General features: G+C 41.2%; 1 protein-coding gene across 1 annotated transcript; it reads right to left on the bottom strand.

Annotated features, from left to right (window-relative positions):
- Window positions 1-6,095: 6,095 nt before the first annotated feature.
- On the bottom strand, window positions 6,096-14,522 carry LOC117504775 (ubiquitin carboxyl-terminal hydrolase 17-like protein B). Its single transcript, XM_034164272.1, has 12 exons — window positions 13,768-14,522; window positions 13,622-13,690; window positions 13,421-13,529; window positions 13,239-13,348; window positions 13,088-13,158; window positions 12,878-13,000; window positions 8,843-8,938; window positions 8,408-8,539; window positions 7,867-7,995; window positions 7,551-7,579; window positions 7,425-7,459; window positions 6,096-7,345 (listed from the first exon to the last, which is right to left on the bottom strand). The coding sequence occupies exons 2-12, from the start codon at window positions 13,659-13,661 to the stop codon at window positions 6,096-6,098; spliced, it is 2,124 nt and encodes a 707-aa protein (XP_034020163.1). The 5' UTR covers window positions 13,662-13,690; window positions 13,768-14,522.
- Window positions 14,523-22,326: the final 7,804 nt, after the last annotated feature.

Here is a 22,326-nt window from a genome sequence, read left to right as displayed (position 1 = left end):
TACTCAGGTGAAACACCTTGAGGAAGCTTTCTTGTGATTTGGTGCAATATAAATAAAATACATTTAATTAAAACTTGAGTTATACATTGTTTATGCCCAAAAGTTGATCATTTTAATATATAATCTAAGATGTACGAGGTCTGTGAGAAAAGTAACAGACCTTTTTATTTTTTTCAAAAACTATATGGATTTGATTCATATGTTTTTGCATCAGACATGCTTGAACCTTCGTGCGCATGTGTGAGTTTTTCCACGCCTGTCGGTTGCGTCATTCGCCTGTGGGCAGGCTTTGAGTGAGCACTGCTCCACCCCTCTTGTCGTTGTTTCATTGTGAGGAAATGGCGGAATGATTTGGGCTTTTGTTCCATCAGAATTTTTTCAGAAGCTGTTAGAGACTGGCAGCTGGAAACCATTCGAAAAATTTATCTGGCTTTCGGTGAAAATTTTACGGGCTTCACAGAGAATAAGGACTGTTACTACAGCTTTAAGGACGGCCCACAATGGTGCACTGCGCGCCACGCTCCGAGCCACCATCGAGAGGCAGAAAATACCACATCATTTCTAAACAGATGGCTCTGTGGATCCGGGACCATCATGTGCAATTTCTCTGGTTATCACAAGACCTGGACATCAGCCATTTTCTGGCAGATTTAACTTTTAACAAGAGATTTTGTCATGGAAAGCCAAACAGAGGCTTCGCGCGTCACGACGGAGCCGCTGATGAAGCGAGACAAAGGAACACCTCCGTGTCGGAGTGTCAGAGGACAAGTTGGGACATGCCCAGCTCTCCACAATTTCTCTTATACTCACTCGACTGGTAAGCACTGAAAGCCGAGATAGGTAAGAGAAATTGTGGAGAGCTGGGCATGTCCCAACTTGTCTTCTGACACTCTGAAACGGAGGTGTTCCTTTGTCTCGCTTCATCAGCGGCTCCGTCGTGACGCGCGAAGCCTCCGTTCGGCTTTCCATGACAAAATCTCTTGTTAAAAGTGAAATCTGCCGGAAAATGGCTGATGTCCAGGTCTTGTGATAACCAGAGAAATTGCACACGATGGTCCCGGATCCACACAGCCATCTGTTTAGAAATGATGTGGTGTTTTCTGCCTCTCGATGGCGGCTTGGAGCGTGGCGCGCCAAGCGCCATTGTGGGCCGTCCTTAAAGCTGTAGTAACAGTCCTTATTCTCTGTGAAGCCCATAAAATTTTCACCGAAAGCCAGATAAATTTTTCGAATGGTTTCCAGCTGCCTGTCTCTAACAGTTTCTGAAAAAATTCTGATGGAACAAAAGCCCAAATCATTCCGCCATTTCCTCACAATGAAACAATGACAAGAGGGGTGGAGCAGTGCTCACTCAAAGCCTGCCCACAGGCGAATGACGCAACCGACAGGCGTGGAAAAACTCACACATGCGCACAAAGGTTCAAGCATGGCTGATGCAAAAACATATGAATCAAATCCATATAGTTTTTGAAAAAAATAAAAAGGTCTGATACTTTTCTCACAGACCTCGTATAATTGTTTCTAATGCTTGAAGTTTGAATATTAATTTACATCTGCATTTTCAAAAAAATGCTTAAAGTGGCAGGGGGTTAAGAGGGCTATAGTTAGGGGAGTCTGGGGAGCTTTGCCCCCCAGAAGCTGAAGGCTTTTAGTCATGCTAATGCTCCCTAGAAGCATTTACTGAAAATTATGAAGGACCTAAATGAGATGGTGAAGACTTTCCAGGCATGTAAGAGGAAAATTAAAAAAAAAATTCTTAAAGTGGCAGGGGGTTAAGAGAGCCATAGTTGGGGGGTTTGGGGGGGGCGAAGGCCCCCAGAAAATGAAGATTTTTAGCCATGCTAATGCTCCCCAAAAACATTGACTGACAAAAATCTGAAGGACCTAAATGATAAGGTGAGATGCTGAAGAGCTTCACTCATTCATGTCCATGACATATACATATTAAGGATGACTGTTAAAACAGTCATCCTCGTCATCATGGCTCAAAGGTAATACAACTATTTTCTTATTATTTTGCTTATTAATGGGTTTTATTTAAAACTATTTTCATTGATATGGTGGATCATCATATTCTACTCAACAGGCTGGAGAATCATTTTAGGATTACTGGGAGTGCCCTTGCATGGTTGACATCATACCTGACCAATCATTCTCACTGGGTCTTGTACAACAACACCATCTCTAACCTTAGTAACATGTAATTTGGGGTTCCACAGGGGTCCGTCTTAGGCCCCTTGCTTTTCTCCCTTTATATAGCACCCCTTGGACACATATTGAGGCATTTTGGGATTACCATGCATTGCTATGCTGATAATACTCAGTTATACATGCCGATAACTGCTGGTAGTCTCATTCACATAAAATCCTTAGAAGATTGCCTTGCATCAGTGAGAAGTTGGATGTCTAGCAACTTCCTGCTTTTAAACTCTGATAAGACTGAAATTATAGTTCTTGGTCCAGTGAGACATCGGCATCAATTTGACCAGTTAACGCTCAGCCTCGGCTCGTGTGTCATACATCACACTGACAAAGTGAGGAACCTTGGGGTAATTTTTGATCCTTCATTGTCCTTTGACCTCCACATTAGAGATATTACTAGGACTGCTTTCTTCCACCTGTGAAATATAGTGAAGATTCGTCCCATCCTGTCTATGGCTAATGCTAAGACCCTCATTTATGCACTTGTCTCTTCTAGATTGGACTACTGCAATGTTCTATTTTCTGGTTTACCACAGTCCAGCATTAGGGGTCTCCAATTGGTTCAAAATGCTGCTGCCAGACTTTTGACATGAAGCAAAAAGTTTGACCACATTACACCCATTTTGGCATCTCTTCACTGGCTTCCTGTCCCAGTGAGATCAGATTTTAAGGTTCTGTTAGTAACTTATAAAACTGTTCACGGACTGGCACCTCCCTACCTAGCTGACCTAATTAAACCTTATGTACCGGCCCGGGGTCTGCGTTCTCAGGGTGCAGGACTACTTTGTGTCCCTAGGGTGAATAAGAAGTCTGTGAGTCACAGAGCTTTCTCTTATCGTGTCCCTGTGAAATGATCTCCCTGCGTCAATAAAACAGTCAGATTCTGTGGAGACTTGCATACTAGTATACTGCCATAGTACTATGCTTCCTATCCTTTTAAATTCATTCCATTAGTAAACAGAGCAGGTTTCTGCCTCAGCTTTATCTAAAGTCTGGGTCTGTTAGTGAAGCTTAGGGCTAGCAGCTGGCGATCACTTTAGTAATTCCTCTGCTTTTCTGTTGCTTAATGCTGATGAATTATACCTTAGGTGTAGTTTTCTGGCCAAGTGATTCTGCTTTTTCCTCTCTGTCCAAGGTGTGGATGACGTGACGTGCTGGATTTGATGACTGTATCATTTCTGAAACGGATGTGGAACATAGAACGGACTCTGCCACTACATGAACAGGCATGAGCACTGATGGATGACCCCTGCCTGTGGACTGGACGCCGGCATGGAGTTCTCATGAAATGCACCTTCCTTTGTTGTATGTTCTGTTTTGTAAAAACCTTGTAACTGTTTGAATGGCCCAAGCAGAGGGTCACCCCTTTGAGTCTGCTCTGCTTGAGGTTTCTTCCTCAAATCATCAGAGGGAGTTTTTTTCTTGCTCCTGTCATCTGTGTTCTTGCTCTGGGGGTTGGTAAGGTTAGACTTTACTTGTGTGAAGCACCTTGAGGCATCTTTGTTGTGATTTAAAAATGAAATAAATTAAATTGAATAAAAAGATCATTGAATCTGGTCCGTGAGTGTTTACTGCCCCCAGAATACCAACAGCGTGCTAACAGTCCATTTGTAATGAAGTAATTGATGTTTTCATGTCAGTATAAGACAAGTTCATCAACATTTATTTGTAATTTTCAAGTGGAAACTTGAACTGACCTGAGCTTGTAGCAAACCCCACTAAAACACAATGAGAATTTATTGTGATATATTTGCAATGAGGGATCAATATAATTTCTTATTGCAGCAGTATGACATTGAGAAATGTGCCGACTCTCTTGGTGGAGGTGTACGTGTGCACGTTCTCTAGTTTAATCTGTAATGTCTCCATACTGTTTAAAAGAAAACACACTGCTGTAACAGTAACATTTAATTTTATTCTTAAATCTCAGTGCTGCTCACTCGGCTTCCTCCTGATGAACAGGTTCTTGTGCACAATAAACATTTCTTTCCCCATGTCAACATGAATGACGTTTTACAGTTTTTAAGTTACATCCAAAACATCTTTTTAATGTGAAATATTCCATGAGCCCTAAAAAACGTTCTTATGAATATTGAAATCAAACCTCTCATTTGTGACATGAATTTTGCAAAACGACTGAAAATTTTCCTTTTGATTCATCAGGAAGAAGATTAAATTTTCTGTGCAGTTCTTTAAACAGAATATTCAGCCTGTTAACATTCACTGATGTGTATGAAAAAATGTCACGATGTTTTAGTACATATTTAAAAAACAGCCTTATTATTCAAAGACAAAAAAAAAAAAAAATCATCATGTTAAGCATTTTTCTTTTTTGATTTGCATTTAGTAGGAGTCAGACTCGGATGTCTTGGATTTTAAACATGAGAATAAAAACCTACAGCGTTTTTTCTTTTTTTTCTTTTGCTGTAATTCAGGTCTTTCTTCAGCTTTACTTCTTTTCTTTTTTCCCCCAGTTGACACGCTCTGTCCAGCGTTACTCTGTCTCACACTGTCCCTGCGCTCTGCATTATCGAGCTCACATAATGGTCCATTTTCTTCAGTCTTCATTGTCACCTTCTGATTTTCATCATGTTCTTCTTCACCTTGAGGTTCCTTGTCTTTGTTTCCTCCTCTTCTGTCCAGCTGTTGATTGTCTTCTTCCTGTTCCTTCTCTGCTCCTTCATGAACCTGCTTGGAAATAAAATCACTTCTCTCATTATCGAGCTCAGATAATGGTCCATGTTCTTCCTGGGGTCCCTCCTGGTTTTCTTCAGTCTTCATTGTCATCTTCTGAGTTTCATCACGTTCTTCTCCTCTCCTGTCCAGCTGTTGATTGTCTTCTTCCTGTTCCTTCTCTGCTCCTTCATGAACCTGCTTGGAAATAAAATCACTTCTCTCATTATCGAGCTCAGATAATGGTCCATGTTCTTCCTGGGGTCCCTCCTGGTTTTCTTCAGTCTTCATTGTCATCTTCTGAGTTTCATCACATTCTTCTCCTCTCCTGTCCAGCTGTTGATTGTCTTCTTCCTGTTCCTTCTCTGCTCCTTCATGAACCTGCTTGAAATAAAATCACTTCTCTCATTATCGAGCTCAGATAATGGTCCATGTTCTTCCTGGGGTCCCTCCTGGTTTTCTTCAGTCTTCATTGTCATCTTCTGAGTTTCATCACGTTCTTCTCCTCTCCTGTCCAGCTGTTGATTGTCTTCTTCCTGTTCCTTCTCTGCTCCTTCATGAACCTGCTTGGAACTAAAATCACTTCTCTCATTATCGAGCTCAGATAATGGTCCATGTTCTTCCTGAGCTCCCTCCTGGTTTTCTTCAGTCCTGATTGTCACCTTCTGATTTTCATCACGTTCTTCTCCTCTCCTGTCCAGCTGTTGATTGTCTTCTTCCTGTTCCTTCTCTGCTCCTTCATGAACCTGCTTGGAACTAAAATCACTTCTCTCATTATCGAGCTCAGATAATGGTCCATGTTCTTCCTGAGCTCCCTCCTGGTTTTCTTCAGTCCTCATTGTCACCTTCTGATTTTCATCACGTTCTTCTCCTCTCCTGTCCAGCTGTTGATTGTCTTCTTCCTGTTCCTTCTCTGCTCCTTCATGAACCTGCTTGGAACTAAATCACTTCTCTCATTATCGAGCTCAGATAATGTCCATGTTCTTCCTGAGCTCCCTCCTGGTTTTCTTCAGTCCTCATTGTCACCTTCTGATTTTCATCACGTCTTCTCCTCTCCTGTCCAGCTGTTGATTGTCTTCTTCCTGTTCCTTCTCTGCTCCTTCATGACCTGCTTGGAACTAAAATCACTTCTCTCATTATCGAGCTCAGATAATGGTCCATGTTCTTCCTGGGGTCCCTCCTGGTTTTCTTCAGTCTTCATTGTCATCTTCTGAGTTTCATCACGTTCTTCTCCTCTCCTGTCCAGCTGTTGATTGTCTTCTTTCCTGTTCCTTCCTCTGCTCCTTCATGAACCTGCTTGGAACTAAATCACTTCTCTCATTATCGAGCTCAGATAATGGTCCATGTTCTTCCTGAGCTCCCTCCTGGTTTTCTTCAGTCCTCATTGTCACCTTCTGAGTTTCATCACGTTCTTCTCCTCTCCTGTCCAGCTGTTGATTGTCTTCTTCCTGTTCCTTCTCTGCTCCTTCATGAACCTGCTTGGAACTAAAATCACTTCTCTCATTATCGAGCTCAGATAATGGTCCATGTTCTTCCTGAGCTCCCTCCTGGTTTTCTTCAGTCCTCATTGTCACCTTCTGAGTTTCATCACGTTCTTCTCCTCTCCTGTCCAGCTGTTGATTGTCTTCTTCCTGTTCCTTCTCTGCTCCTTCATGAACCTGCTTGGAACTAAAATCACTTCTCTCATTATCGAGCTCAGATAATGGTCCATGTTCTTCCTGGGGTCCCTCCTGGTTTTCTTCAGTCCTCATTGTCACCTTCTGATTTTCATCACATTCTTCTCCTCTCCTGTCCAGCTGTTGATTGTCTTCTTCCTGTTCCTTCTCTGCTCCTTCATGAACCTGCTTGGAACTAAAATCACTTCCCTCATGTTTTTCGTTGCCTTCCACTCCATATGTCTGGTCCTCCTTTGGTCTTTTTGATGGATCTGGTGTTTCACTGTCCTCATCCTCACCACTTTGCTGCATCAGAGGCTTTCTTTTCCTTTCTTGCCTGTGTTCTTTAATGTCCTTGTTCTTTCCCTGTTTACTCATACTTTGTTGATAATCACGGTTTCTAACCTCATCCGAATTTGACACGTTCTGACCAACATCAACATGTTCTGGTGTCGTCTCCATTTCCTCTGATGTTTGTTTGTCGAGGTCATGTTCAGGCTCTTCATCTCCCATTCTAACACCTGTCCTTTCTGTTCTGTCCTCCTCCTGTCTTCCTATATCACCTTCTTGTCTTGCAAGACCTTCCTGATTGATCTCCAGCTTTCTTCCCTCATCGGATATTGCTTGTTCTTCACCTACAGAACCAACACCGGCCCTGTGTGCCATTCCTCCTCCTCCTCCTTCTTCTTCTTCTTTCACTACCTCCGCATTGTCTTCTTCTGATGCCCGTTCCTCTTTTCTTTGCACCTTCTGTCCAGCTTCTCCCTGGAGGCCTCCAGCAGAGATCACTTTGCCAACACCTTGATTGACAGCATCTGTTTCATACACATCAAAGTTTAGGAAACATTCCAGACTGCACAGCAATAAGCACAATGAAAACACACGACATCTTACCTTTCTTTTTCCTGTAAAAAAGAAGATAGGCGCTGCTGGAGATGTTGGGGGGAAAATGACAAATATCAGTCAGATTATTTTCTACAAAGCAAAATAAATGTTCACAAACTAGAACCTGAACCTCACTTCTTGATGTGGTCCTCCTGGAAGTTTAGCTGTTGAGTGAAAGAACACGCAGTGAGACGTCAACACTTTGTAACATAAGGACTGCAAAATTTTACCACAACAAATTGCAAAAACACAAAATTTCCCTGTTTCATGTGTCACAGCGGGAGTATTGATGTGTGTGTGTGTGTGTGTGTGTGTGTGTGAGGAGCATTTGAAGCATCTGAAGCTCAGGTATCATCAAAATGATTCAAGAAAAATGACTTCATGAGTTGTGATTTTCTTTTTGATTTAATATTATGTCAAAAAAAATCTTGTGGGTGCATCGCGGCTGTACCAGTGTGACGGTGGTGTCGTTGAACTTGTGCCACGTGTCACTGTCCTGGGGCTTGATGGTGGATGTGTAATGTCCACCTGCCAGACTTCCAACATGCTCTACGACTCCGTAAAGCTCATAGAGTTGATTCTGAGGAAAACGTGAAACATCAAAAACATAAATAAAATGAATCACTCGGCTTTGAAAAAGCTTCAGTGTGGACCCTGAGTGAGGAGATCAGTAGATAAATGAGTCCATCCCCTCTCAGTTCACATGACAACTGAAAAACCATAATGTCATTTTGTACATCTCCAAATTAAAAGAGTCTATAATGAGGATAAAACAATTAAAACTGTGTGAACTTTGATGCATTCGATTAATCCAAACAGCAACTTTGTTTTGCTTCTAAGTAAATGTCTTTGACGTCTCGCCACCTGCTGGACACATGGGGGCAGGCTTGTTATATGCATGATGGAAATGAGGAGCAGGTGTGGTTTTGAAGTTGCATGTTGTTCTTAACATTAGCTTGTTTCCGTGTCTCGGCGTACCGGCCAAACGTTACCTGTGGTAGGTACAGCTCTTGAGGGATGTCCACCCCGCAGTTGATTTTGACGTAACGCATGTAACGGTAGTCAAAGTCAAACCTCTTCAGCAGCAGCGTCAACACATCCGGATGAGTCTTAATGACACATTTCTAATGGAAACGCACAAAAACAGCAAGAGAATAATGTGGTTAAAGTATCACCAACAACAAAATGTATGTTTTGTGCAAAACCCTGAGCAGAAGAACAGTCGGATCTGACTTTATGATTCATGGAGACCAGCCATTCCCAAACACTGGAATCTTCTCATCAATATTTTGAGGTTAATTTTAAAACTTTATTGGAAAACTGACAATCAGAAGACATTTTGATACATTTTAATAACCTCACAGCCTATGTGCAGTACCTCCAAGTGACCCACACTTTGGACAATAAAGTATTTTATTAGTACTTACAATAGTAGCATCTTTTTTGGCGTCACACTGGTCACAGTACATCTGGTTTTCTCCACTGAGCTCTGAACTTTTGAAAAATGCATCAACACCTTCAGCCTGAAAGAAATCACACGTCACCTTCATGCACAATTTTACACAATGTGAACACAGTAATAATGTGTGCAGTCGTATAGGACAGCTTGGCCTCATGGGTTTTACACCATGTGTGTAGTACAAACTGTAATACTGACGATACAAACAGGTATCTCCTTCAGCAAACAGCACGTACAAACATGAGTGAGAAGATTGTTTCTGGGCATCCTGGGACCTGACAAGGTCCAGGTTAAGACTGCAAGGTACATCAGAGCACCAACGGCTCTGGGGTCAACCCTTTACGATATATACATGTGTGTGTGTATATATATATATATATATATATATATATATATATATATACATACAGTAGTGTTGAGAATAATAGTAGTGCTATGTGAGTAAAAAAGATTAATCCAGGTTTTGAGTATACGAGGTCTATTAGAAAAGTATCCGACCTTATTATTTTTTTCAAAAACCATATGGATTTGAATCACGTATGATTACATCAGACATGCTTGAACCCTCGTGGGCATGCGAGAGTTTTTTCACGCCTGTCGGTTACGTCATTCGCCTGTGGGCAGTCTTTGAGTAAGGAGTCGTCCACCCTCTCGTCGTTTTTTTTCATTGTTTAGTAATGACTCAGAGACTGCTGCTTTGTTTGATCAAATTTTTTTCAAAACTGTAAGGCACAACTGAGTGGACACCATTCAATAAATTCAGCTGGTTTTCTGTAAAAATTTTAACGGCTGATGAGAGATTTTGGTCTGGTAGTGTCGCTTTAAGGACGGCCCACAGCGCCTGACGGCGATCTGCGCTTCGAGGCGGCAGCGTCTTGCCGTTTCAAGTTGAAAACTTCCACATTTCAGGCTCTGTTGACCCAGTAAGTCGTCAGAGAACAGAGAAGTTTCAGAAGAAGTCGGCATGAGGAGTTTATTCGGACCGTCCATTGTTAACGGACATTTTGTAATGAAAGAACGTGCGGGCAGAGTCGCATGTCGGGCCGGACCCGACCGCGGGGGGTCGCGACAGGAAAAACACCTCCGTTGGAAACCTTAACGGGCAAGTTGGAACATGCCAAGCTGTTAAACAATTTCTCAGTTACTCACTTGTTGAAAGCCATCAAAAGCCGCCTGAATTTTACAAATGGTTTTCAACACGGAGGTGTTTTTCCTGTCGCGGCGCACACAGATTTGCGGCATCGTCACGGAAACGACTCGGCGAATTTGTGCGCACGTCTTTCATTAAAAAATGTCCTTAAACAGTGGAATGTCCGCATAAAGTCCTCATGCTGACCTCTTCTGAATCTTCTCTGTTCTCTCACGACGTCCTGGGTGAATTAAGCCTTAAATTAGGATGTTTTCAGGTCGAAACAGGCCGACGACGGCGCCTGGAAGCGCTGCAGGACGTCCCGCTCCGTGGGAAGTCCTTACACCGACAGAAACACCCCATAATCTCTCATCAGCCGTTAAACTTTCACCGAAACCAGCTTAATTTCTCGAATAGTGTCCACTCGGATATTCCTCACAGGTCCAGAAAAAATTTTGATAAAGCAACGCGCGCCGTCTCCAGCAGCGTGTGAAACAAAGAAATTCAGCCGAGAGGGCAGGACCACATCTCACTCAAGGCCTGCCCACAGGGAAATGATGTCACCGACATGCGTGAAAAAACTCACGCATGCGCACAAGGGTTCAAGCATGATTGGTGTAATCGCACGTCATTCAAATCCATATAGTTAAAAAAAAAATAAAAGGGTCGGTTTATTATCTAATAGACCTTGTATTTCTTATTATTACATGGGAAACAAGGTACCAGTAGATTCAGTAGATTCTCACAAATCCAACAAGACCAAGCATTCATGATATACACACTCTTAAGGCTATGAAATTGGGCTATTAGTAAAAAAAAAGTAGAAAAGGGGGCGTTCACAATAATAGTAGCATCTGCTGTTGATGCTACAAACTCAAAACTATTATGTTCAAACTGCTTTTTTAGCAATCCTGTGAATCACTAAACTAGTATTTAGTTGTATAACCACAGTTTTTCATGATTTCTTCACATCTGTGAGGCATTAATTTTGTTGGTTTGGAACCAAGATTTTGCTGGTTTACTAGTGTGCTTGGGGTCATTGTCTTGTTGAAACACCCATTTCAAGGGCATGTCCTCTTCAGCATAAGGCATCATGACCTCTTCAAGTATTTTGACATATCCAGACTGATCCATGATACTGGTATGTGATATATAGGCCAACACCATAGTAGGAGAAACATGCCCATATCATGATGCTTGCACCACCATGCTTCACTGTGTTCACTGTGAACTGTGGCTTGAATTCAGAGTTTGGGGTCGTCTCACAAACTGTCTGTGGCCCTTGAACCCAAAAAGAACAATTTTACTCTCATCAGTCCACAAAATATTCCTCCAGTTGTGTTCTTTGGCAAATTGTATCCTCTTCTGCACGTGTCTTTTATTTAACAGAGGGACTTTGCGGGGGATTCTTGCAAATAAATTAGCTTCACACAGGTGTCTTCTAACTGTCACAGCACTTACAGGTAACTCCAGACTGTCTTTGATCATCCTGGAGCTGATCAGTGGGTGAGCCTTTGCCTTTCTGGTTATTCTTCTATCCATTTTGATGGTTGTTTTCCGTTTTCTTCCACACGTCTGTTTTTTTTTTTTTGTCCATTTTAAAGCACTGGAGATCATTGTAGATGAACAGCCTATAATTTTTTGCACCTGTGTATAAGTTTCAATCAACTTTTTAATCAAACTACACTGTTCTTCTGAACAATGTTTGAACGTCCCATTTTCTTCAGGCTTTCAAAGAGAAAAGCATGTTCAACAGGTGCTGGTTTCATCCTTAAATAGGGGACACCTGATTCACACCTGTTTGTTCCACAAAACTGACAAACTCACTGACTGAATTTTGTGACACTACTATTATTCTGAACACCCCCTTTTCTACTTTTTTTTTTTACTAATAGCCCAATTTCATAGCCTTAAGAGTGTGCATATCATGAATGCTTGGTCTTGTTTGATTTGTGAGAATCTACTTAATCTACTGGTACCTTGTTTCCCATGTAACAAGAAGAAATATACTCAAAACCTGGATTAATCTTTTTACTCACATAGCATAGTTATGTGTCATGTTGTTTTGTGAAAACTGTACTGCATTTGATGTCTTCCACTGCCATGTCTGTGTGCCAGTGTGTAAAAATTAAAAGCACCTGCTTGGGGCAGAACGCAGAAAAAAACAAAAAAGATCTGCGTGTGTGCGACTGTGGAGAGCTGACATTGGCTATTTGGTGTGCTTAGGGATTTTGGGTCAAGGATGAACGCTGCAAAACAGAACATTGATAGGACTAATATTTTTGGAGAAACTACGGATATTAGCTAACATTGGTAATTACATTCTAGAATAACACACCAGTCCAGCAGGGGGCGACAAATCATCTACATATTAAAAGTGTTCATGATTTTATTTCATAAGTTCAGTGTAAGTACATAATATAATTACATTCTAGACTCACACACCATTCTGACTCATTATAGGAACTTTGTTTAATTTATTATCACACTTGAAAAAATCCAGGACTGGTTTAAAAAAATATTTTTTTAAGTCATGATTTTTTTATTTAAATAGACTTTTACTGATTTAATTCAGCTTTTTTCATTTTTATTTATTTCACTCTTCTAAATGAGACTATACAAATATTATAATTAGTTATAATTTTATTGACAGGTTGAGATCGTAAAGGTGCACATATATTTGATGATTTTTTTTTTATTACAACAATTTAAATCAGCTGATTTTAAATCATACCAGCCCTGGGAAAATGTCAGCTAACTATTTTAGAAACACGGCCCAGTCTGGAGCCCGTGGATCCCCACGGACCACACGCTAGTTCACACTGACCTCTGTACTGTGTGATGATCAGCCGATATGAAGTATTTTGTCCTTACCACACTGTAATCCTCGTTCGACTCCACCAGTGCAAGAGGTAAACTCCAAAACGGGCCGTCAGCGTTGTTCTCTGTCCCACATCCACTGCATATGTTCTGATGCATTAGAACTCCGCGGAAAACCTGGACACAGACAGTGACAGTGTGACCTTTGACTGATGGGCCCACAGTCGACTCCGTGTGTGTGTGTGTGTGTGTGTGTGATTAAACCTTTGAAGCATCATGGCTGGTCAGACTTAAAATCTTCTCCAAGTACTCTGCAGAATCACGTTGTTCATACACTGTGAGGGCAGGAAGAGTTGATATGTTCTTAAAATAACCCCACAGACTGTGGCGTGCACACTCAGATGTTCCACTCTACCTCTCTGGATGCCCAGTGCCTTCGTGATGTTGACTGTCGAACCCGTACCCTTCTTCAAGTCAGAAAACAACGTGCGAAGATGGTGATCAATATCCCTGTGGCTGGTGAGCCTGCAGGAAACAAACCCATATTGATGAGTGATCGGTTCCAGACAGACAGAGATGATCAGCAGGAGGACGAACCTGTGCACGGCCTCCCTGAACTCTGAGGTCAGGAACAGAACCTGCAGCACGCTGTTCAGGTAGCACGTCGCTCCCAGGTTCCTCAAACCGTTGTACTTTACAACAGGAGCTGGAATTAAGGAGAATATTGACGAGGAAAGAAAGTATGAAGAACCTCTGGATAACTTGGCTGGAAAAACCGGTGCGACAGAGAAAGCTTACCCTGTTCAGAATTCCAGAATCTGATTTTCAAGGAAGTCATTTTGTTCACTTTTGCAGACTACCACAAAACTGCAAAACAAGATGCAGAATGATCTTTGATTAACGGAACAAATAAATAGATAAAGTGACCTACCTATTTGTCTTACAGCTGGAGAACATTTCCACTCCTCCTTCTGTCCAGATGATCTGTCCACTTGTCAATCAAACCAAAACGCTTTCTTTTTCTTTGAAGGCCACGCCCACCGGAATGACGCGTTCACTTCCCTCTCGTACATTTTGGTTTCGGCAGCAGATGACTGATGAGGAAACACAAATCAACATTGTGTTGACTGAAAAATGTCCTCAAAATATGCATTCTGAATTATTTAATCATCCCTGATTTTTGGATGCTGAGTAAAAGCCATGTTCAAATAAATTTATTTTCGAAATTAACTGAGTCATTGCTTTAAAAGTCAGCAGCAGCCGGCCACTAGAGGGCACCACAACGATACATAAAAACTTAATTTTCCAACGAAGGATTTTCTCACTTTTAGTATTGATGTGTTTGAAATTTGTTGAATTATAAGTAATATTGATAGAAAAACAGTGAACAGCAGCGACTTCTTGCTTTCTGCTCAACTTTATTGTAACTGAAAATGTCTGAAGGAAATGTTGTTCCTGCTCCAACCAGGAAACTTCTCAGCCAAATGTAGACTAAGAAATATCAACTTAACAAACCACTGGTGGTGACTTTGTGACAAAAAGGAGTTGAGAGAAAGAATTAAACATTGTCTAAAGGCCTGAACAGCAAATAGGCCGCGCTGGACTTTAGATGAGGTTTATGCTCTTCTGGTGTAAATAATTTATGGTATCAGGCGATAAGCAGCGGATCGCACCTCGCTGTTAGACCAACACACCCATCATGAGTGCAGTTATATACTGTGTTTAGAGAATGTCAGCACTCAGTGGTAAAACCGTAACAGTGTCGGGTAGGAAACAGGAATGGGGCTAGCTTTCCGCGAGGTGGAAGATAGGGCCCCGAATGTTGAAACTGCAAGTTTATAACATTAGGGGCCCTATCTTGCTCCTGGCATGCAGCTGAACACCAAGAGTGGTAGTGCAATGAATTCCATGTGTGCATGTGAGACATCACTGTAAAGCACCATGAGCGTGTGCATCAGATTGGAAAAAAAACACAACAGAAATGCAGTGATTTTACCATTTATTTGGTGTACTTATAACACACAAAACACAAAACACAGACGACATGACTTTCTCCCAGTTAAATTGAATGGGCTAGTTTTTGAATTTTCTATGTTAGTTAGCCAAATTAGCATGACGAGTCATTAAGACAACTTGGCGACATTCATTAGCGTCACTTCTACATCAAAATTAAGTTAGCAATGCATGCTATTTAGCATCATTTTACAAACAGCTACAAAGTTTATAGTTTTTCATTTTTGCAGAATTGTTTACACCTTAACATAGAATTTCATAAAAATTAGATCAACTGTTGATATTATTGTCGTGATCTTTTGGCTGATGTTTGCTTCTGTTTGTCAAACAGCAGCTCCTACTGGACAGAAGTGTAATAGCATGCAAGTAGAGACGTCCCAAGAACCAATACTTCAGAACCAGATCCATCCCCACATTTAAAAAATGTGACTTTTATTTTTATTTTATTTTTTTACCTTTGTTAAAGTCAGAATCATTCTGTTTTACATTTAAACGTAGATGAGAGAGGAGACCAGATTTTTATTTATTTAATAGAAACAAATAATTTGGTGTCCATAACATCCAGTTGAAGTGTGTGGTGGTGGTCATAGTCCTGTTTTGTTTGTTTTGGTCTCTGTCAAGTGTGGGACCCTCCTCCGGGCAGATACAGTGACATCATGATGGTTGACATGTGCTTGATTCCGTATGTGGACAGCAGAGTGGAGTCGCCTTCCAGGGTGGAGTCGGCAAACTTCAGGATCACTTCTGCCGTCACTAAACAAACACAGAAATAATATAAAACGCATTGTTTAAAAAAAAAAAACATATTTGGGATCACGCTGAATGAGGTGGCAAAAGGGTGGATGATGATTTTTAAGGGGTGGAGTCCAAATATGGATTCCTGTGACATATGTCACAGAAATCTAAGACAAGCTGCTTCAGGCTTAATGTACTGAAAGCAGAGCATTTTGTACTGGACTTGTTTTTGATTTTGTGCATCGTGAGCATGAAACCCCGCCCATCTGTGACCAAATCACCTTTTTTCATGTTCCAGTGGATCTGCAGTTAGACTGAACATCTGGCATGTAACTCTCCTTTAATATTTATTTCAATTTCAGTTTTTTATTTATTTTCATTTATATAGCACCAAATCACAACAGAGTTGCCTCAAAGCGCTTCACACAGGTAAGGTCTAACCTTACCAACCCCAGAGCAACAGTGGTAAGGAAAAACTCCCTCTGAGGAAGAAACCTCAAGCAGACCAGACTCAAAGGGGTGACCCTCTGCTTGGGCCATAATACAAACATAAATTACAGAACAATTCACAGAACAATTCACGGACAAATATACATGAAATGCTATTGGTGCACAGGACAGGAGGATCACCAGCACGAATACAACTCCCATCTCTGGATGGAGCTGCACCTTAAACAGAGAGAAAAAACAGAATCAGGCATCAGAAAGACAACAAATACTGTATAATTTGTCAGCATTAATCAACAAGAAAAACAGAGAAATACTATATAAATCATAATTAAAAAATATAAAACATAAAAAATAATATAAATATAATAATAATAAATAAATAATAATACTTATCACTGCTTAAAGGAGTCTTATTATTGATCTTTACAACAGGCAGAACAGCTCACGTGTCTTAAAACAGATGAAGACCCTGTTTAGAATAGATGAGCCCAGTGGGCGTGTCTGAGAGGAGAGACCACCTCAAACACAACAAGCAGACGTTTTTAAGAAGTTCTACACAATTTCAGACGTACCAGGTTTAGAAACTGTGGCCCCTTAAGGACACGCAACATGAAACCTTAACTGTAAAAAACTGATAAAAATCTTTTTTTTTTTTTTTTTTTGCACAACAGGACCCCTTTAAAGAGGTGTTGGAAAGGACACAGTCAGAGTTCTGTATGAATTAATGCCCCTCCATAAGAAAAGGTAGATGATTTTTACCTGGAATCTTGACCTTTGCTTCCATCTTCTGCTTCAGCATTCCCACGGTCATCTTCTGCATCTCCAGCTCAGTTCTGCACAAGTCCACGGTGATGATCTCACCTCTGATTCCCACCACAGACACCTGGTAGACTTTACTCATTTTGTTTGCTGGCTTTTTGGTTGAGACGAGCTCAGAGCTGCACTGTTGTCTGCTTCAGCACCTCTGAGGAAATGAGGGCTTCCAGCAGCATCTGCTTTCACTTTCACCTTTGAAACGTAAGGCCGTGTTTATGACAGTAACTCTGATCATGACAGGAACATATTCGTGTCTGCCTCTTCACTGTAAGACCCATTATTTGATGAGACAGGGACAGAGTGGACAAAAGTACCATATTTTCTCCAGCTGGTCTACATGTTCCAGGGTAGCACAGCACTAGTTTCCAAGAAACAGATGATTTAATTCATAAATCATGGCAACGACGGACAAATTATTTACAAGAGTGTTCAAAGAAATAGGCAATGTTTCTTGACTGACAGAATGATTGACATGAGAGTGTGGTGATGTCCTCAGTGATTCTGTCTGTCAAACATACAGTCCATGTGGGTTGGGTTTGGCACAGGAAGCAGCTTTTCCTACATTCGTATCAACACTTTGGCTCTAACTCTTGGAAAAGAAATGTCAGTTTTCCATAGACTTGACAGGTACAGCATCAGACTTTCTTGGAAAGACAAAAAGGTGTTCCTGGGAGACCTGGACATCTTTCCCTGATGTGACATCACCAGTCCCCCTTTCAAAGACGTGGACATCAGTGACGAGAACTTCAAACCTCTGGAGCACCTCACTGTCCTCATGTACCAGAAGACAAGCGGACTTGAGACTGTCAGTGACATGGACTCTGTTCCTCACACACAAGGTGCCTCCTGCCACACACAGAGTCTCATGTCTACCAAGCTGGAATCTGGACAACACGCGGTCAGTCTCAGCAGCAAATACCAACTCCAGAAACACGGGGCTGGAAAACAGACACTGCCGTCCACTGTGGACAACTTCACCAAGTGCTTCAGAAGTATGTGGTGAAGTTGTCAGGTGTAGCTGCAAAGCTGCTGCTGGCTGTGGTGGAAGATGTTCTTGCAAAAACGCCCAGTGGAGACGTCACGTACAGAACTTTGGAGTGTAACTGCATGAAGGATCAGACGTCAGTTTCATGTGAACATTTGTGTTGCTCCTTTTGAGTTTAATCGAGGCTCAACATCATTTTTTGGTTTTAACAGACATTTATTTTATAATGCCGTCAGAACTAAGACAGAGAGATATAAAAACTTATTGTCTTTTTACAACAGTCTTAAAATAATGAATTAACTATATGGCAGTTGTGTTTGACAGCAGCTACAATTTGACTTAATAAACTCAAAACATTTTGCATCAAAGCTGCTGCTCAGTGACATTAAGGCTTTAATCTTTTGTACCAGAACTATCCTATACATGCCCAGCTCTCCACAGTTTCTCTTATACTCACTCGACTGGTAAGCACTGAAAGCCGAGATAGGCATGTCCCAACTTGTCCTCTGACACTCTGAAACGGAGGCGTTCTTTGTCTCGCTCCATCAGCGGCTCCGTCATGACGCGTGAAGCCTCCATGACAAAATCTCGTTAAAAGTGAAATCTGCCGGAAAATGGCTGATGTCCAGCTCTTGTGATAACCAGAGAAATTGCACACGACGGTCCTGGATCCACACAGCCATCCGTTTAGAAATGATGTGGTGGTTTCTGCCTGTCGATCGCAGCTCGGAGCGCGGCGCGCCGTGCGCCATTGTGGGCCGTCCTTAAAGCTGTAGTAACACTCCTTAATCTCTGCAAAGCCCATAAAATTTTCACCGAAAGCCATCTAAATTTTCTGAATGGTTTCCAGCTGCCTGTCTCTAACAGTTTCTGAAAAAATTCTGATGGAACAAAAGCCCAAATCATTCCACCATTTCCTTGCAATGAAAAAACGACGAGAGGGGTGGACCAGTGCTCACTCAAAGCCTGCCCACAGGCAAATGACGCAACTGACAGGCGTGAAAAAACTCACGCATGCACACGAAGGTTCAAGCATGGCTGATGTAAAAACATATGAATCAAATCCATATATTTTTTGCATAAAATAAAAAGGTCCATTACTTATCTAACAGACCTCGTATTTGTGGCGGTGCTGTGAAGTTACAGTCAGTACAGTTTGACATCACTCGTATTGTTTTCAGTATCATGATATGATCACAGGACGATAATTGCACAATGATTATGGTGAAAAATAACATACATTTTGTTTAATTACAGATTTACTTTGGTTTGCATGTTTTAAGGAACAGATTTAACGTTACAGAAAGCACATGTATCTCATTAAGTCAACCACAATCTGCTTTGATAATATGTCATTTTCATTGATAAATCATAATCACAAATATGTTCTTTCAAATACTTTGTCGATAATCTGATTGGTTTTCTTTAATTGGTCAAAATCAGACAAATTGGTCAATAAAAATTGACCATTAGCAAGCTGAACACACTTTTGGTTAACTTTTTTTTACACGTCACCAGCTGAGACTGATTTTATGGGACAAATCAAAAATTGTTGCTACAGGACCAAACAAACATCTCCACACAGTTTGGTGCTTTTGTCCACTCTGTCACCATCATTTTGCTTCCAGGCGTCACTACAGTGAGACTTGGCACAGCAGGATCTCTGACATTCTGAGGAAACATCAGCTGCCACCTTCTGTGTTTGTCTGCTCGTGATCCAGCACACTGGTGCCTTGGTGTTGTGGTTGGAGAAGGTCCAGGACATGCCTGCAGTTCACAGATGCATGGTTACTTACTTACAGGAGGCTGAAATAGTCTGGGTGAATATCTGGGTGGTTGCTAACAAGAACCCCCTGGTGGTTCCATAGTGTGGTGGACGGGGTGGGGTGCAGCTCCAGCACATGTTCCCAGACCTGATCTGAGCTATGCTGAAGAACAAATTCAAATGTTACACATGTACCCCTGTTTGAATCCCGTCTGTAAAATGAAGGGTCGTATTATATAACGATCTTATACATTATTGGCCTCATACACGTCGCCCAGCTGTAAGCTGATGTTAAAGTTGTCCTGTGGTGTTCATGTGTCTTGCTGCGGTCCCACTGATGGACACACGGGTCATCCTGCAGGAGATGGACGACAGAGCCGCTCTGTGAACTCAGCAACTTTGTCACAACCAAATATTTGTGCAGAAGGTGACTGAAGGAACAAATGAAGTCCTGCTTTCATTCATGATCAAACTATCAATTCACACAAATGAAGAGTTGTTGATCCAGTTATATTAGTTACATCATGTTTATTATAATTAAACGTATTCTGACATACGACTGAAGACAGTTTATTTGTTGGAAACTTTTGGAAGGATCCATGCAGAGTCCCCTGGATGTTAAGGTTTTAAAGTACTTGACGACAGACTTTTAATTCTTTTACTTTCCGTTTGTACTTTCTGTCACGTGCTATCAAAGAAAGAGGTCTGGTGTTACAGGAAGTCACAAACTGATCAGTCACAAACTGATCAGTCACAAACTGATCGGTGATAAGCTTGTACTTGTTTTTGAGCCGGCTCACAATATGCTAAACCATTATACGTATTACACCTGAGGTACTTCATGAATGTCTTTATTAAAATATGGATTGTTGAATAGAAATGTTTGTTATTGTTAACACTAATGTAACTAATGTATATATAGTATGCATAATTTGAGTGTATTTCATTGCTCATAAAATAAAGAAACATTGAAAAGAAGTTTGGAAAATCCACTTTTTTTCATCACATATTATATAACACGATTGGACCTCACTTTCTCAACCAGGTCATATTTTTTTCAAACCAACCTCAAAGCAATTGCATTGTGCGTTAATCAATAGAAAACCCATGAAATGAAAAATTAAAAGTAAATAAAAAGGCCCTTGAGTCAATTTCAAGTACAAAAAAATTTAATTAAAAATGACCCTTGCGGACGTTACGCCGTCTGTCAAAACCAAGTGGGAGATATAGATGGTTAAAAGTAGAGATGTACTGAATCCAAGATTCGGTTTCGGATTCGGCCGAACATTGGCCTTGTTGACGGGGTTCGGTTTCGGCTGAACCCTAGAGCGCCAACCGAACCGAATCCAACCGCGCGTATGCAGAAGGTGATTACGTCGTTAATGTTTAAGGCCGGGTTCACACGGCAGGATAATTAGGCCAATATCGGACCCGATCTTCCCCTTTTGACAATCTTTAGGACGCCCCAACAATCGTGATGACGTCAAAGATAATCTTATCAGATATTCCTGCCGTGTGTGGTGTCTTCAGAGCGCTCTGATCTGCTCGGAAGGGCAGATATCGCTGTGTGTGTTGTGTCCTCCGACCAAAACAAGCACACAGCCTGCTGAATGTGTTTGTTTACTCTGAAGTCACGTTTAATCTCGAGAGATTTTTGCGTGATTTCCTGTCTGAGCTGTAAGATGTTCGTGTGTTAAATCTGTCCGTGTGTGGTGGTGTTGTCCTCACCGTGTGGCTGAACACCACACACTGTACCACCAAACCTGTTAGATCCATGATTTTTTATCTTCACGTGTGTGGTCTCTCAGGTTTTGGAAACCTAAAGATCATTTTAAAATCCTGTCGTGTGAACCAGGCTTAAGAGAAAATAACCTTTTTGCTCTCTTTCTTTGTTCTTTGGAATGAACAGAACACTAAGCCTGTACACTGAATGGCTTTAAGCTTAACATTTCAGTGGTGTTCTCTAACAGGCCAAAAAAAACCCAACATGTTGAATATCCCCGATTTGTGATCAGAGCGCTCCTGACACCCTTCCGAGCAGATCAGAGCGCTCTGATCACACCACACACGGCAGGAATATCTGATAAGATTATCTTTGACATCATCACGATTGTTGGGGCGTCCTTAAGATTGTCGGAAGGGGGAAATCGGGTCCGTTATCGGCCTAATTATCCTGCCGTGTGAACCCGGCTTTAGTGTGACTATATTCAAATAAAAAAATAATGGTAGAAGTTATTGCCTATGTTTTATCTTACTGTTAAGGAAAGGAAACACACTGTGCAACGGTTTTCATTGCATTATAATGTACTAGCTGATGATTGAAGTAGGATTCGGTATTCGGTTTCAGATTCGGCCAAATCTTAAGCAGTGGATTCGGTATTTGGCAGAACTTTAAAATTTCACTTTGCCATTATGGAAAAGTGAAATTTTTAAAGTTAATAGTTAATGACTTATATTGAGCTTTGTGGTTTATGAAAGAAATATATGTGTACTACAGTTTCAAACTAGTTTGCAATAAAAATTGACCTTTGTGTTACACTTTCATAGTTTAGCATATTGTGAGCCAGCTGTAAATCCACTTTTCATGCAAACAAGTCAAATCACGACACGTTCATCACATTTCTGAAAAAGGACCTGTTAAGTTTCCAAATCTACGGTTACGTATGTTTACTTCTTTTGTACATTGTGATCTCTGACTGACAACATGACGCTCAGATGTTTTCTCCTTCCTCGCTGAAA

This window comes from Thalassophryne amazonica, chromosome 23 (assembly GCF_902500255.1).
Source record: "Thalassophryne amazonica chromosome 23, fThaAma1.1, whole genome shotgun sequence".
Taxonomy (NCBI): Eukaryota; Metazoa; Chordata; class Actinopteri; order Batrachoidiformes; family Batrachoididae; genus Thalassophryne; species Thalassophryne amazonica.
Note: the sequence above shows the minus strand (reverse complement) of the source record. Positions and strands in the feature narration are given on the sequence as shown.

Bases quoted from the DNA above. Each gene is read 5' to 3' on its own strand.
- LOC117504775 (XM_034164272.1), bottom strand. From the start codon at position 13,661: ATGACTTCCTTGAAAATCAGATTCTGGAATTCTGAACAGG. The intron at 13,349-13,420 runs GTTCGTCCTCCT...TGTTTCCTGCAG, and splicing joins TTCAGGGAGGCCGTGCACAG to GCTCACCAGCCACAGGGATA. The intron at 13,001-13,087 runs GTTTAATCACAC...GTCTGTGTCCAG, and splicing joins CCAGCCATGATGCTTCAAAG to GTTTTCCGCGGAGTTCTAAT.